Below are 17,609 nucleotides of genomic sequence, written 5' to 3' on the forward strand. Positions count from 1 at the left end.
GGATTCCCGAACCCCACCGGAATTCCGGGATTCCCGCCCCCTCCCCACCGGGAAACCCCCCTTCCTTCCCCTCCCCCCGCATCGAGACCCCCCCAGCCCCTCCCCCACCTACCGGCGGTTCCCGGGGGGGCTCCGAGCGCGGGGGGGCTGCACGGCCCGGGGGGGGCTCCGTCCTCGGGGGGGCTCCTTCGGGGGGCTCCGTCCTCGGGGGGGCTCCTGGGGGGGCGGGGGCTTGGGGGCTCCATGTGGGGGCGGGGCGGCCGAGGGTGGGGGAGGGGATCCTTTCCGGGGGGTCCTTTTCGGGGGGTGGGGTTCCCTCCGGGGGGTGGGGGGCGGTTTTTGGGGGGGGGTCGGTCCCGTGAGTTCGGGGGGCGCTTTTTGGGGAGGGGTGTGGGCGGGCGGGGGGGTGGCCGTGCCGGGGGGGCTCCCCGACTCGGGGGGGGTCGCCCACTCCCCCTCCAGCTCCATGGCCACTTCCTGGTCCCACTCCTCATCTTCATCCTCATCCTCATCATCCTCTTCCTCCCTAAAACCGGGGGGACGGGGTGGTCACACCTGGGGACATGCCACCCAGCAGGGGACATCCCTCCATCAGGGGACATGCCACCATCAGGGGACATCCCCCCCATCAGGGGATATCCCACTCATCAGGGGACATCCCACCATCAGGGGACATCCCACCATCAGGGGACATCCCACCCCCCAATGTGCCCCCCATTGTCCCCACTGTCCCCAATGTCCACCTCATTGTCCACATTGTCCACTTCATTGTTCCCATTGTCCCCCGCGTTGTCCCCATGGTTCCCACTGTCCCGATTGTCCCACCGTGTTCTCGCCATTGTCCCCATTGTCCACCACACTGTCCCCATGGTCCACCTCATTGTCCCCATTGTCCCCACTGTCCCCACTGTCCCCATTGTCCCCATTGCCCCCACTGTCCACCGCACTGTCCCCATTGTCCACCTCATTGTCCCCATTGTCCACCACACTGTCCCCACTGTCCCCATTATCCCCACTGTCCCCATTATCCTCACTGTCCCCACTGTCCCCACTGTCCCCGCTGTCCCCAGACTCACTGGGTGTCCCCATTATCCCCATTGTCCCCATTGTCCCCGCTGTCCCCCCCGGTGTCCCCAGACTCACTGGGTGTCCCCTCGGCAGTAGGAGTAGCCCACGAAGGGCAGGTGCAGCCCCAGCTCGGGGGGCTCCGCGGGGACCCCCGGCAGCTCCTGCGGGAGGGGACAGCGGTGTGGGGAGGGGACATTGGATATGGGGATGGGGACATTGAATATGGGGAGTGGGACACCAAATATGGGGAGGGGACAGCGGTGTGGGGAGGGGACACTGAATATGGGGATGGGGACATTGAATGTGGGGAGGGGACATGGAGTGTGGGGATGGGACATTGAATGTGGGGATGGGGACATCGAGAGTGGGGAGGGACATTGAGTGTGGGGAGGGACATTGAATGAGGAGGGGACATTGAATGAGGGAGGGGACATTGAGTGTGGGGATGGGGACATTGAGTGTGGGAGGGGACATTGAGTGTGGGGAGGGGACATCAGTGTGGGGATGGGGACATCAAGTGTGGAGGGGACATCAGTGTGGGGAGGGGACATTGAATATGGGGATGGGGACATGGAGTGTGGGGAGGGGGACATCGAGAGTGGGGAGGGGACATTGAGTGTGGGGATGGGGACATTGAGTATGGGGATGGGGGTGTTAAATATGGGGAGGGGGACGTTAAATGTGGGAGTGGGACATTGAATATTGGGAGGGGACATTGAGTGTGGGTAGGGGACATCGAATATGGGGAGGGGACATCAAGTATGGAGATGGGGACATCGAGTGTGGGGAGTGTGACATTAAATATGGGGAGGGGGATATGCTGGGCCTGAGGTGGCCTGGGATTATCCCAGGTTTATCCCGGATTTATCCCAGCTTTTTCCCGGGATTATACTGGATTTATCCCGGGTTTATCCCAGGTTTTTCCCGGGTTTTTCCCGAGTTTATCCCAGTGCTCTCCCCTGCCCAGTTTTCCCACATTTTATCCCAGGTTTATCCTAGGTTTTTCCCGGTTTTAACCCGGGGTTTTCCCAGTTTTATCCCAGATGTATCTCGGATTTATCCCAGCTCTATCCCGGGTGTTTCCCATGTTTTTTCCTGGCTCTATCCAGGTTTTTTCCCCGGTTTATCCCGGTTCTATCCCGGGTTAATTACCGGCTGGCTGAGGCAATCATCCAGCACATCGAAGTTGGAGGTGTCCCCATTCTCCCCCGTTATATCCCCGATTTTTCCCGGGATTTTTCCCGGCTGTTTCCCCAGTCTATCCCTGCTCTATCCCAGCTCTATCCCAGGTTTATCCCGGGTTAATTACCGGCTGGCTGAGGCAATCATCCAGCACATCGAAGTTGGAGGTGTCCCCATTCTCCCCCCTTTTATCCCCGTTATATCCCCGATTTTTCCCGGGATTTTTCCCATATCTTTCCCATGTTTTCCCCGGCTCTATCCCAGGTTTATCCCGGGTTAATTACCGGCTGGCTGAGGCAATCATCCAGCACATCGAAGTTGGACGTGTCCCCATTCTCCCCCCTTTTATCCCCGATTTTTCCCGGGATTTTTCCCGGCTGTTTCCCCAGTCTATCCCGGCTCTACCCCAGGTTTATCCCGGTTCTATCCCGGGTCAATTACCGGCTGGCTGAGGCAATCATCCAGCACATCGAAGTTGGACATGTCCCCATTCTCCCCCCTTTTATCCCTGTTATATCCCCGATTTTTCCCGGGATTTTTCCCGGCTGTTTCCCCAGTCTATCCCTGCTCTATCCCAGCTCTATCCCAGGTTTATCCCGGGTTAATTACCGGCTGGCTGAGGCAATCATCCAGCACGTCGAAGTTGGACGTGTCCCCATTCTCCCCCCTTTTATCCCCGATTTTTCCCGGGATTTTTCCCATATCTTTCCCATGTTTTCCCGGCTCTATCCCGGCTCTATCCCAGGTTTATCCCGGGTTAATTACCGGCTGGCTGAGGCAATCATCCAGCACATCGAAGTTGGACGTGTCCCCATTCTCCCCCGTTATATCCCCGATTTTTCCCGGGATTTTTCCCATATCTATCCCGGCTCTATCTCCGCTCTATCCCGGTTCTATCCCGGGTTAATTACCGGCTGGCTGAGGCAATCATCCAGCACATCGAAGTTGGACGTGTCCGCCGCTCCGGCCGCGCTGGGCTCGAAGGGCGCCCTGGCGCTCCGCAGCGCCCCCCAGCGCAGCCCCGCGAACAGCGCCAGCCCGCGGAAGTCCCGCGCGCCCCCGCGGCCCAGGCGCGCTCCCGGCGCGCACAGCAGGCCCCGCACGAGCGCGCGCGCCGCCGCCGGGACCCTCGGCGGGGAGGAGGGACCCCCGGGGTCACCGGCAGCTCTCTGCCCTTCCTCGGCTCCTCCATCATCGTCATCGTCATCGTTGTCATCGTCCGGGAGGTGCAGGTGGTCCTGGGGGGGGGGGGGAAGGGGTTGGGCATCGTCCCAGTATAGACCAGTGCATTCCTAGTGCATTCCCAGTATAGCCCAGTACAGCCCAGTGCATTCCTAGTGTATTCCCAGTATAGACCAGTGCATTCCTAGTGCATTCCCAGTATAGACCAGTGCCGCCTGGTGCATTCCTAGTGCATTCCCAGTACAGCCCAGTGCTGCTTAGTGCATTCCCAGTACAGACCAGTACAGACCAGTGCCCCCGAGTCCTTCCCAGTCCCTCCCAGTGCCATTTTACTGCCCCCAAACGCTCTCCCAGTCCCTCCCAGTTCCTCCCAATCCCCTCCCAGTCCCTCCCAGTGCCATTTTACTGTCCCAAATCCCCTCCCAGTCCCTCCCAGTTCATCCCAGTCCCTCCCAGTGTCCCCCAGTTCCATTTTACTGCCCCCAAACCCTCTCCCAGCCCCTCCCAGTCCCTCCCGATCCCTCCCAGTTCCATTTTACTGCCCCAAAACGCTCTCCCAGCCCCTCCCAGTCCCTCCCAGTGCCCTCCCAATCCCTCCCAGTCCCTCCCAGTCCGTCCCAGCGCACCTGGAAGTGCAGGATCTTGGCGTAGGTCTCGAGCACGGTGTCGGCGAAGAAGGGCGGGTGGCCGTAGAACATCTCGTAGGCCAAGACCCCCAGAGCCCACCAGTCACACTCGGGGCCATAGGACAGCGACGGGTCCTCGACCGCCAGCAGCATCTCGGGGGACAGGTAGTCCGGCGTGCCCACGGCCACCGAGGAGCGCACCTGGGACAGGGACAGTGGGGACATTGGGGACAGGTAGTCCAGGGTGCCCACGGCCACCGAGGAGCGCACCTGGCATGGGGACAGTGGGGACATTGGGGACATTGGGGACAGATAGTACGGCGTGCCCACGGCCACCGAGGAGCGCACCTGGGACAGGGACAGTGGGGACATCAGTGGGGACATCATTGGGGACAGTGGGGACATTGGGGATATTGGGGATGTTGGGGATGTTGGGGATACTGGGGACATTGGGGATACTGGGGACATCACTGGGGACAGGTAGTCTGGGGTGCCCATGGCCACCGAGGAGCGCACCTGGCACCGGGACAGTGGGGACATTGGGGACGTTGGGGATGTTGGAGACATTGAGTATATTGGGGACGTTGGGGTATTGGGGATATTGGGGACATTAGGGATGTTTGGAACATTGGGGACAGTGGGGACAGTGGGGACGTCACTGGGGACAGGTAGTCCGGCGTGCCCACGGCCACCAAGGAGCGCACCTGGGACAGGGACAGTGGGGACATTGGGATATTGGGGATGTCAGGGTATTGGGGACATTGAGGACATTGGGGATGTTGGGGATATTGGTGACATTGGGGACATTGAGGATATTGGGGATACTGGGGACATTGGGATCACTGGGGACATTTTGGGGATATTGAGGACATTGGGGACATTGGGGGTACTGGGCATATCGGGACCATTTGGTGACATTGGGGACACAGGGATGGGGCTGGGGACATTCTCCAGGTGCTTCTCGGGTTGAGCTCCATGTCCCCCCGTGTCCCCCCGTGTCACCAGTGTCCCCAGGCCGTGTCACTCACGGTGCCATCAGGCCCCAGGCGCAGGCAGGACCCGAAGTCCCCAAGGCGGATGTGTCCCCAGCGGTCCAGCAGGATGTTGTCAGGTTTGATGTCCCTGGGGGGGGATGGCCTCTGTCACCTCCCTCTGTCACTGTCCCCAGACCTCCCCAGCCCTCCCCATGTCCCTCCTGCTGTCCTGGGTGTCCCCTGTCCCTCTGTGGTCCTCAGTGTCCCTCCATGTCCCCATGTCCCCTGTGTCCCCAATATCCCCAACAATGTCCCCAGCGTCCCCAATGTCCTCTCTGTCCCAAATATCCCCAATGTCCCCAATGTCCCCAACATCCCCAATGTCCCCAACATCCCCCATATCCCCAATGTCCCCATTGTCCCCAACATCCCCAACATTCCCAATGTCCCCAATGTCCCCATGTCCCCAGGGTCCCCAATATCTCCAATGTCCCCAGTGTCCCCAATGTCCCCATGTCCCACCGGTGCACGGAGTCAATGGCCATGTCCCCAATGTCCCCAATGTGCCCAAAGTCCCCAAAATCCCCAAAGTCCCCAGTGTCCCCTACATCCCCAACATCCCCAATGTCCCCAACATCCCCATGTCCCCATGTCCCCATGTCCCCATGTCCCACCGGTGCACGTAGCCCAGGCGGTGCACGGAGTTGATGGCCATGTCCCCAATGTCCCCAATGTCCCCAACATCCCCAACGTCCCCAATGTCCCCAACATCCCCAACGTCCCCAGTGTCCCCAATGTCCCCAGCATCCCCAATGTCCCCAGGGTCCCCAATGTCCCCAGTGTCCCCAATGTCCCCATGTCCCACCGGTGCACGTAGCCCAGGCGGTGCACGGAGTCAATGGCCATGACGAGCTCAGCCAGGTAGAACCTGGCCATGGCCAGCGGCAGTTTGTCCCCAAATTTGCTCAGCAGCGTCAGCAGGTCACCGCCGATGTAGTACTCCATGACCAGGTACTGCGGGGACAGGGACAGCTGGGGACAGGGACAGCAGGGACAGGGACAGCTGGGGACAGGGACAGTGCGGGGACATGGGGACAGGGACAGTGCAGGGACAGGGACAGCAGGGACAGGAACAGCTGGGGACAGGGACAGTGCAGGGACAGGGACAGCAGGGACAGGAACAGCTGGGGACAGGGACAGTGCAGGGACAGGGACAGCTGGGAACAGGGACAGTGCAGGGACATGGGGACAGGGACAGTGCAGGGACAGGGACAGTGCAGGGACAGGGACAGCTGGGGACAGGGACAGTGCGGGGACAGGGACAGTGCAGGGACAGGGACAGCTGGGGACAAGGACAGTGCAGGGACATGGGACAGTGCAGGGACAGGGACAGTGCAGGGACATGGGGACAGGGACAGTGCGGGGACAGGGACAGTGCAGGGACAGGGACAGCTGGGACAGGGACAGCTGGGGACAAGGACAGCTGGGGACAGGGACAGCTGGGGACAGGGACAGCTGGGGACATGGGGACAGGGACAGTGCAGGGACATGGGACAATGTGGGGATAGGGATAGTGTGGGGACAGGGACAGCTGGGGACATGGCGGTGACATGGGGACCGGGACAGCTGGGGACAGGGACAGTGTGGGGATAGGGATAGTGTGGGGACAGGGACAGTGCAGGGACAGGGACATGGACAGCTGGGGACAGAGACAGCTGGGGACAGGGACAGCTGGGACAGGGACAGCTGGGGACAGGGATGGTGTGGGGACAGGGACAGCTGGGGACAGCGACAGTGTGGGGACATGGGACAGCTGGGGACAGGGACAGCAAGGCTTGGGGACATTTCCATGTCACAGGGACACCTGGGTACACCTGGGGACACCTGGGGACACCTGGGCGCTGTCCCCTGGGCTGTGACAAGGACCGGGAGGTGTCCCCGGGGGGAGGTGACAGCGGTGACATCGCTGTCCCCTGGGCTGTGACAGGGAGCAGGCAGGTGACAGCGGTGTCCCCGCAGGGAGGTGACAGGTGACATCGCTGTCCCCTGGGCTGTGACAGGGACCGGGAGGTGTCCCCGCGGGGAGGTGACAGGTGACATCGCTGTCCCCTGGGCTGTGACAGGTGTCCCCGCGGGGAGGTGACAGGTGACATCGCTGTCCCCTGGGCTGTGACAGGGACCGGGAGGTGTCCCCGGGGGGAGGTGACAGGTGATATCGCTGTCCCCTCACCAGGCACTGCGGGTCCTGGAAGGCGAAGTGCAGCTTGGTGATCCAGCGCTGGTCACCGCGGGCGAGGACATCGCGCTCCTGGCGGAAACACGACACCTGGGGACAGCGGGGACATTGGGGACATCATTGGGGACATTGGGGACAGCTGTGTCATCTCGCTGTGTAACCCACCCGGACACCTGGGGACAATGGGGACAGCTGTGTCACCTCCCCGTGTCACCTCCCAAGTCACCTCCTTGTGTCACCTCCCCGTGTAACCCACCAGAACACCTGGGGACAGTGGGGACAGCGTTGGCGACAGTGGGGACAGCTGTGTCACCTCCCCGTGTCACCCCGCCCAGACACCTGGGGACATTGGGGACAGCTGTGTCACCTCCCCATGTCACCCCCTTGTCACCTCCCCGTGTCACCCACCCGGACACCTGGGGACAGTGGGGACAGCCGTGTCACCTCCTCATGTCACCCCCTTGTCACCTCCCCGTGTCACCTCCCAAGTCACCTCCTTGTGTCACCTCCCTGTGTAACCCACCCGGACACCTGGGGACATCAGCGGGGACAGCATTGGGGACAGTGGGGACATTGGGGACAGCAGTGTCACCTCCCCGTGTCATCTCCCCGTGTAACCCACCCGGACACCTGGGGACAGCGGGGACAGCATTGGCGACATTGGGGACATTGAGGACAGCTGTGTCACCTCCCCCCGTCACCCACCCGGACACCTGGTGACAGCAGGGACAGTGGGGACAGTGGGGACAGCCTCAGTGTCACCTCCCCCAGACACCTGGGGACAGCGGGGACAGCCGTGTCACCTCCCCGTGTCACGTCCCAAGTCATCCACCCTGGGCATTGGGGACAGCGGTGGCACCCTCAGTGTCACCCTCCAGGGCACTGGGGACAGCAGTGGCACCGTGGTGTCACCCCCGGCAGGCATTGGGGACATTGGGGACATTGGGGACATTGGGGACACTGGGGACATTGGGGACATTAGGGACACTGGGGACATTGGGGACAGTGTGATGCAACAACCTCAGTGCCACCCCTGTCCCCATCATCCTCTCGGTGTCACTTCCTCGGTGTCCCCAAGTGTCCCCAGGTGTCCCCAGGTGTCTCCCAAGTATCCCCAAGTGTCCCCAGGTGTCCCCAGGTGTCTCCCAAGTATCCCCAAGTGTCCCTCAAGTGTCCCTCAAGTGTCCCCAAGTGTCCCCAGGCGTCTCTGAATGTCCCCCAGGTGTCCCCAAGTGTCCCCAAGTATCCCCAAGTGTCCCCCAAGTGTCCCCCAAGTGTCCCTAGGTGTCCCCAAATGTCCCAAAGTGTCCCCAAGTGTCCCAAAAGTGTCCCTCAAGTGTCCCCAAGTGTCCCCAGGCGTCTCTGAATGTCCCCCAGGTGTCCCCAAGTGTCCCCAGATGTCCCCAGGTGTCTCCCAAGTATCCCCAAGTGTCCCCCAAGTGTCCCAAAAGTGTCCCAAAAGTGTCTCCAAGTGTCCCCAAGTGTCCCAAAAGTATCCCCAAGTGTCCCAAAATGTCCCTCAAGTGTCCCAAAAGTGTCCCAAAAGTGTCCCCAAGTGTCCCCAGGTGTTCCCAAGCATCCCAAAACTGTCCCCAGATGTCCCCCAAGTGTCCCCAAGTGTCCCCAAGTGTCCCCAAGTGTCCCCAAGTGTCCCCTGACCTCGCCTCTCCTCAGCATGTCCCACTTGTTCATGATCTTCATGGCGTAGATCTGTCCTGTCTCCTTCATCCTCACCACGGCCACCTGCAGGAATGTCACCAGGGTGTCACCAGGGGGTCCCCAAGTGTCCCCAGGGTGTCCCCAGGGTGTCCCCAAAATCACACAAAAATACCACAAAAAATCCCCACAAAATTCCAACAAAATCCCTCAAAAAATCCCACAAAATTCCAACAAAATCCCACAAAAATCCACATAAAAGTGCCACAAAAATTCCACAAAATTCCCACAAAAATCGCCACAGAATCCCCCAAAAATCCCCACAAAAATCCCCACAAAACCTCCCAAAAAATCTTCCCAAATTCCCCTCAAATTCTGACAATATTGCCACAAAATCACCACAAAAATCCCCACAAAAATCCCACAAAAATCCTCACAAAAATCCCCCAAATTGCACAAAATCCCCACAAAATCCACAAAATCCCCAAAAATCACCAAAAAATCCTCCAAAAATCACAAAAAATCCCCCCAAAATCACAAAAATCACACAAAATCCCTCAAAAAACCCCTCAAAAATCCCACTAAATCCCCACTAAAATCACCAAAAATCCCTCAAAATCCCCCAAAAATCCCACAAAATTCCCAAAATTCCCCAAAATCCCACAAAAAACACCCCAAATCCCACAAATCCCCACAAAAATCGCACAAAAATCCTAAAAATCCCCCCAAAATCACAAAAAATCCCCCCAAAATTGCACAAAATCCCACAAAAAACACCCCAAACACCACCAAATTCCCCAAATCCCACAAATCCCCACAAAATCCCACAAAAAAAAATCACAAAAAATCCCACAACACACCCCAAATCCCACCAAATTCCCCAAATCCCACAAAATTCCCCAAATTTCCCCAAAATCCCAGAAAATCCCCCAAAAATCACAAAATAATCCTCCAAAAATCACAAAAAATCCCCCAAAAATCACAAAAAAATCCCACAAAATCACACAAAATCCCACAAAAATCCCCAAAATCCCCCAAAATTCCCCAAATAACACCAAAAATCGCACAAAATACCCCAAAAATCACAGAAAATCCCCCAAAATCGCACAAAACCCCCAAAATTCTCACAACATCCCACAAGAATCTCCACAGAATCCCCCAAAATCCAAAAAAACCCCATCCCAAATCTCGCAAAAAATACCCCAAATCCCCCAAAATCACTAAAAATCCCCCAAAAATCCCACAAAATCCCAAAAATCATAAAAAGTCCCACAAAAAACACCCAAAATCCCCCAAAAATTGCACAAAATCCCCAAAACCCACACAAAATCCCACCAAAGATACCCCAAATCCCCCCAAAATCCCCAAAAATCCCACCAAATTCCCCAAATCCCACAAAACCCACCCCAAATCCCACAAAAATCACACAAAATCCCTCAAACAAACCCTCAAAATTCCCACAAAAATCACAAGAAATCCCACAAAATTCCCCAAATCCCCCAAATTCCCCAAAATCCCACAAAAAACACCCCAAATCCCACAAATCCCCACAAAATCCCCACAAAAATCACACAAAAATCCCCAGAAAAACCCCAAAAAATGACCCAAAAATTCCCCAAAATCACAAAAATCCCCAAAATTGCACAAAACCCACAAAAATACCCCAAATTCCCCCAAATCCCCCCAAAATCCCCCCAAATCCCCTCAAAATCCCACTAAAATCACAAAGTTGCGAAACCCCAAAATCCCCAGAAAATCCCCAGAAAATCACAAAAATCGCCCAAAATCCTCAAAAATCCCTCAAAATTCCCCCAAAAAATCCCCCAAATCCCACAAAAATCCCCAAAACACCCCAAATCCCCCCAAAATCCCACAAAAAACACCCCAAATCCCACAAATCCCCACAAAATCCCCACAAAAATCACACAAGAATCCCAAAAATCACACCAAATCCCCAGAAAAACCCCAAAAAATGACCCAAAAATTCCCCCAAAATCACAAAAAATCCCCCCAAAATTGCACAAAATCCCACAAAAAATACCCCAGATCCCCCCCAAATCCCCAAAACCCCAAAATTCCTCAAAATCCCACTAAAATTACAAAAGTTGCAAAAATCCCCAGAAAATCCCCCAAAATCACAAAAATCGCTCAAAATCCCTCAAAAAATCCCTCAAAATTCCCCCCAAAAAATCCCCCAAATCCCACCAAAATCCCCAAAACACCCCAAATCCCCAAAATTCCCCCAAAATCCCAAACTGACCTCGCTGAAAGCTCCTCTCCCGATCACCTTGAGGATCTCGAAATCTGCTCTCTGCAGCTGCAGCTGCTGAACCTCAGCGGCCAGGGGCTGGGCTGGGGGGAAAAACGGGGATTTTGGGAAAATTGGGAATTTTGGGAGGGAAAAATCGGGAATTTGGGGGAAAAAATGGGATTTTGGGGGGGAAAAGATGGGATTTTGGGAGGGGAAAAATGGGATTTTGGGAAAAAGTGGGAATTTTGGGAGGGAAAAATTAGGAATTTGGGGGAAAAAATTGGGAATTTGGGGGAAATAATGGGATTTTGGGGGGGGAAAGATGGGATTTTGGGAGGGAAAAACTGGGATTTTGGGGAAAATATGTGGAATTTTGGGGGAAAGTTGGGATTTTGGGAGGGAAATGTTGGAATTTTGGGAAAAAAAAATGGGATTTTGGGGAAGAAATGGGATTTTGGGAGGGAAAAACTGGAATTTTGGGGAAAAAGGTGGAATTTTGGGAGGGAAAAACTGGGATTTTGGGAGGGAGAAGGGAGAATTTTGGGGGGAAATGCTGGGATTTTTGGGAGGGAAAAAATGGGATTTTGGGGAAAAAACTGGGATTTTGGGAGGGAAAAGTTGGAATTTTGGGAGCGATAAACTGGAATTTCAGGGAAAAAGGTTGGAATTTTGGGAGCGAAAAACTGGAATTTCAGGGAAAAAGGTTGGAATTTTGGGAGCGAAAAACTGGAATTTCAGGGAAAAAAGTTGGAATTTTGGGAGGGAAATGTTGGGATTTTGGGGGAAAAATGGGATTTCGGGATGGAAAAACTGGCATTTTGGGATGGAGACGGAATTTTTGGGGAGGGGGAAATTTGCATTTTGGGGCTTGGAGGGACAATTTTTTTTGGGGAGGGTGACAATCTGGGGGGTTTGACAATCCGGGGTTGGTGACACCCCTGGTGACACTCCGGGGGTTCTGACAATTCGGGGGGTCTGTGACAATCGGGGAGGGGGGCTGTGATGACACCCTGGTGACACCCTGGTGACACTCCGGGGGGGGCTGTGACAATTCCAGGGGGCTGTGACAATCCGGGTGACACTCCGGTTGGTGACACCCCGAGGGGGTTGGTGACACCCCTGGTGACACTCCTGGTGACACTCCGGGGGGTTCTGACAATTCTGGGGGTTCTGTGACAATTCCCAGGGGGTGTGACACTCCGGGGGTTGGTGACACCCCTGGTGACACTCCGGGGGGGCTGGTGACACCCCTGGTGACACTCCGGGGGGGTTCTGACAATTTTGGGGGGTTCTGTGACAATTCCCAGGGGGCTGTGACACTCCGGGGGGGTTGGTGACACCCCTGGTGACACTCCGGGGGGTTGGTGATACTCGGGGGTGGGCTATGACACCCCTGATGACACCCCTGGTGACACTCCGGGGGGGTTGGTGACAATGGGGGGGGGCTGTGACACCCCGGTGACACCCCTGGTGACACCCCGGCGGGGTTGGTGACACCCCGAGGGGGTTGGTGACACCCCCGGTGACACCCCGGGGGGGTTGGTGACAATGGGGGGGGCTGTGACACCCCGGTGACACCCCTGGTGACACCCCGGGGGGGTTGGTGACACCCCGGGGGGGCAGTGACACTCGGGGGGGCAGTGCCGATCCTCGCAGCCATTTATGGCCGCGCTGCTCTGCGCTGCGCTCGCCGCTCGCCCGGGGGGGTGACACATCCCCGCCGTGCCCAGAAAAGGAGCGGCGCCGCCGGGTCACCCCCCCGGAATGAGCCCGGGGACCGGGACACCCCCAAAAGTGACCCCCGGGGACCGGGACACCCCCCCGGAGAGACCCCGGGGACCGGAACACCCCAAAAAATGACCCCGGGGGTCGGAACCACCCCAAAAAATGACCCCCGGGGGTACGGGACACCCCCAAAAATGACCCCCGGGGACCGGGACACCCCAAAAAATGACCCCCGGGACCGGGACACCCCCAAAAGTGACCCAGGGGGTCGGAACCCCCCCGGAGTTCGGAAGCCCCCCAAAAAGTGACCCTGGGGTTCGAAATCCCCCCGAAAAATGACCCTGGGGCTCGAAACCCCCCCGGAGAGACCCCGGGGACCGGGACACCCCAAAAAATGACCCCCGGGGTACGGGACACCCCCAAAAAATGACCCCGGCCGGTGGGATTCCCCCGGAGTTCAGAATCCCCCCCAAAAAGTGACCCCGAGGGTCGAAATCCCCCCAAAAAGTGACCCCCGGGGACCGGGACACCCCCGGAGAGATCCCGGGCACCGGCACACCCCAAAAAATGAGTCTGGGGTCCGGGACACCCCCAGAAAGTGACCCCCAGGGTTCGGAACACCCCCAAAAAGTGACTCCGGCCGGTGGGACCACCCCGGAGAGACCCCGGGAACCGGAATCCCCCAAAAAATGAGTCTGGGGTCCGGGACACCCCAAAAAATGACCCCCGGGACTCGAAAGTCCCCCAAGAAATGACCCCGGCCGGTGGGACGCCCCCAGAATGAGCCCGGGGACCGGACTCCCCCCGAGAGACCTCGAGGACCGGGACACCCCCCGGAGAGACCCCGGAGACCGGGACACCCCCAAAAAGTGACCTTGGGGGTCGAAATCGCCCCCAAAAATGATCCTGGGGGTCGAAATCCCCCAAAAAATGACCCCGGGAGTCCGGGACCCCCCCAAAAAATGATCCTGGGGCTCGAAACCCTCCTCGGAGTGACCCCGAAATTCGGGGGTCCCGCAGGTGTCACCTCCCCCGGTATCGGATCTGAGACCACCCGGCCCCGTGCAGGACCCGCCGGTACCGGTAACCCCCCCGGAACGTAGTGGAGTGAGATTCCGGTTGTCCCGGTCTGTGATCCCCCCGGTTCGGTTCCGGTTCTCCCGGTCCGTGACCCCCCCGGTCCCGGCTCCGCCCAGTTCGGAGCTCCCCGGTTCCAGTTTGCCCCCCGTTCAGAACTGCTTTCATCCCGAACTCCCCGGTTCCGAACTCCCCGGTCCCGAATCCCCCAGTTCCGAACTCCCCGGTCCCGAATCCCCCAGTTCCGAATTTCCCCAGTTCCGAATTTCCCCGGTTCCGAACTCCCCGGTTCCGAATTTCCCGGTCCAGGATCCCCCCGGTCCCGATCTCCCCGGTCCCGATCTCCCCGGTTCCGAATCCCCCGCTTCCGAATCTCCCAGTCCCGAATTTCCCCGGTCTAGGATCCCCCCGGTTCCGAACTCCCCGGTCCCGAGCCCCCCTGGTCACACAATGCAGCCGGTACCGGTACCGGACAGCCCCGGTCCTGGATCCCCCTCAATCCCGAACCCCCCGGTCCCGAGTCCCGAACCCCCCAGTCCCGGCCCGGTTTGGGTCTGGAGCCCCTAGTCCCGGATCTCCCGGTCCCGGTCCCTTCAGTCCCGGACCTTCCTCAATCCCGAACCCCACCCGGTTCCGGACCCCTCAATCCCGAACTCCCCTGTCCCGAACTCCCCGGTTCCGATCTCCCCCGGTCCCGGACCCCTCAATTCCGAACTTCCCGGTCCCGAACTCCCCCGGTTCCGAACTCCACCAGGGTCCAAATCCCCCCGGTTCCGGACCCCTCAATCCCGAACTCCCCCGGTTCCCAAACCCCACCCTGTTCCGAACCCCTCCGGTCCCGAACTGCCCCCGGTCCCGAACCCCTCAATCCCGAACCCCACCCGGTTCCGAATCCCCCCGGTTCCGAACCCCTCCAGTTCCGAATCCCTCGGTCCCGAACCCCTCAACCCCTAACTCCCCGGTTCCGAACTCCCCCGGTCCCGAACCCCCCCGGTCCTGAACTCCCCGCTTCCGAACCCCGCCGGTCCCGAACTCCCCCGGTTCCGAGCCCCTCCACTCCCGAACTCCCCGGTTTCGCACTCTTCAATCCCGAACTCCCCGGTCCCGAACCCCTCAATCCCCAGCTCCCCCTGTTCCGAACTCCCCCAGTTCCGAACCCCTCAATCCCGAACTCCCCCGGTTCCGAACGCCCTCAATCCCGAACTCCTCCGGTTCCCAAATCCCCCCGGTCCCGAACCCCGCCGGTCCCGAAGTCAACTCCCCCGGTTCCGAACTTCCCTGCCCCGAACCCCCCCGGTCCCGAACCCCCCGGTCCCTAACTCCCTCGGTTCCGAACCCCTCAATCCCGATCTCCCCGGTCCCGAAACCCTCCGGTTCCGAACCCCCCGGTCCCTAACTCCCCCGGTCCCGAACCCCCCGGTTCCGCTCCCCCTCCTCTCCCCCGCTCACCCCAGCTCAGAAACTCCCGGACGTGTCTGTCGCTGTCGCTCTCCCTGTCGCTCTCCTCCCTGTCGCCGCTGTCGCGCTCGGTGTGGCCGAGGCGGTGTCGCAGCCCCCCCGCCAGCCCCAGCAGCAGGTCCAGCAGGGTCTCGAGCCCCAGCGCCCCCCGGCCCAGCGCCAGCGCCCGCAGCTTCTCCCGCCGCCCCGGGGGCGCCGCCATCGCCCGGCCCGCACCGGGGAGGGAGCTGCGAGCCGCCCGGCTGAACGGGCAGCCCCGCCCGAGAGCCGAGCCCGCCCCGGGACCGCCCCGGGACACCGGGACCGCCCCGGGACACCGGGACAGAGCGGCTGGGACCGCCCCGGGACCGCCCCGGGACATCGGGAGAGAGAGCCCGCCCCGGGACCGCCCCGGGACACCGGGACCGCCCCGGGACACCGGGAGAGAGGGGATGGGACCGCCCCGGGACCGCCCCGGGACACCGGGACCGCCCCGGGACACCGGGAGAGAGGGGATGGGACCGCCCCGGGACCGCCCCGGGACACCGGGACCGCCCCGGGACACCGGGAGAGAGCGGCTGGGACCGCCCCGGGACACCGGGAGAGAGCGGCTGGGACCGCCCCGGGACACCGGGAGAGAGGGGATGGGACAGCCCCGGGACACCGGGAGAGAGCGGCTGGGACCGCCCCGGGACCGCCCCGGGACACCGGGACACCGGGACCGCCCCGGGACATCGGAAGAGAGGGGCTGGGACCGCGCCGGGACTGCCCCGGGACACCGGGACACTGAGAGAGAGAGCCTGGGACCGCCCCGAGCGGGACACCGGGACACCGGGACACCGGGATCAGGACCGGGAAACCCCCACCGGGACACTGACACCACTACCAGGACCGGAATCGGGACATCCTCACCGAGACCGGGACACCCCCACCGGGACAGGAACACACCCACCGGGACACCCCCACCGGGACCTCACGACACCGGGACACCGGGAATACGGGGGGGGAATGGGGGGGATGGAGGGAGGGGGAGGGAACTACCGGGACCGGGATCGGGACCGGGATCGGGACCGGGACCGGGAAACCCCCACCGGGACTGGGACATTCACACCGGGACACTCATACGGGGACCGGGACACCCCCACCGGGACACCGGGAACACGGGGGGAGGAGGAGGGGGAAGGGGGAAGGGGGAGGGAATTACCGGGATCGTGATCGGAACCGACACCGGCACCGGGACACTCCCACCGGGACCGAGACCGGGACACTCACACCGGGACACCGGGAACACGGGGGGGAGGGGGGTGGGGGAAGGAATTACCGGGATCGTGACTGTCACAGGGAAACCCTCACCGGGACTGGGACCTTCACACCGAGACCGGGACCCTTACCGGGACAGGAACACCGAGAGTGGGACTCTCACCAGAACCGGGACACCCTCACTGGGACACCCGCACGGGAACCGGAACCGGGACACCCCCACCGGGACCGGGACCCCTGAGCTGAATCCCGCACCGGGACCCTCACACCGGAACCGGGACCTTCACACCGGAACCGGGACCTTCACACCAGCACCGGGAAACCCTCACTGGCACCGGGACCCTCACACCGGAACCGGGACCTTCACACTGGGACCGGGAAACCCTCACTGGGACCGGGACCCTCACACCAGTACCGGGAGGTCACTACCGGGACCGGGACATCCCCACCGGTACCGGGACCTTCACACCAGAACCGGAACCTGAATACCGGGACACCCCCACCGGTACCGGGAAACCCCCACCGGGACCCCGGAGCTAAACCCGGGACCCCGCCACCGGCACCGGGAGCCTCACAGCAGCACCGGGAAACCCTCACCGGTACCGGGAAACCCCCACCGGAACTCCCCCCGGGACCCCCCGAGCCCCTCCCGTTACCGACCCCGAGGGCACCGAACCCCCAAATTCCTCCAGACCCCCCAAAATCCCCCCCCAGCTCTCCCCCTCCCCAAATTCCAGCCGAAGGCACTCAGTGGGGTTTGGGGGGATTTATTTGGGGAGGGGGATTTGATTTGGGGGGTCCTGGAGTGTCCTGGGGTGGTCTTGGGGTGTCCTGGAGTGTCTTGGGGTGGTTTTGGGGTGGTTTTGGGGTGTCTTGGGTGGGTTTTGGGGGGTTTTGGGTGGGTTTTGGGGTGGTTTTGGGGGGTTTGGGGGTCT

At 60.2% G+C, this 17,609-nt stretch overlaps 1 protein-coding gene across 1 annotated transcript in view; it reads right to left on the bottom strand.

Annotated features, from left to right (window-relative positions):
* LOC146423959 (uncharacterized) overlaps window positions 1-15,737 on the bottom strand; it is a 72,727-nt gene extending 56,990 nt beyond the window's left edge. The window contains exons 1-9 of the mRNA XM_085044000.1: window positions 15,427-15,737; window positions 11,185-11,276; window positions 8,928-9,011; window positions 7,263-7,358; window positions 5,898-6,046; window positions 5,087-5,180; window positions 4,059-4,259; window positions 3,162-3,488; window positions 1,144-1,229 (exon numbers count right to left, since the gene is read on the bottom strand). Of these exons, the coding sequence (XP_084900126.1) occupies window positions 1,144-1,229; window positions 3,162-3,488; window positions 4,059-4,259; window positions 5,087-5,180; window positions 5,898-6,046; window positions 7,263-7,358; window positions 8,928-9,011; window positions 11,185-11,276; window positions 15,427-15,637 (1,340 nt within the window). The 5' untranslated portion in view covers window positions 15,638-15,737. The remainder of the gene's footprint in view (window positions 1-1,143; window positions 1,230-3,161; window positions 3,489-4,058; window positions 4,260-5,086; window positions 5,181-5,897; window positions 6,047-7,262; window positions 7,359-8,927; window positions 9,012-11,184; window positions 11,277-15,426) is intronic.
* Window positions 15,738-17,609: the final 1,872 nt, after the last annotated feature.

This window comes from Lichenostomus cassidix, unplaced genomic scaffold (assembly GCF_008360975.1).
Source record: "Lichenostomus cassidix isolate B80296 unplaced genomic scaffold, HeHo_3.0 HiC_scaffold_35, whole genome shotgun sequence".
NCBI lineage: Eukaryota > Metazoa > Chordata > Aves > Passeriformes > Meliphagidae > Lichenostomus > Lichenostomus cassidix.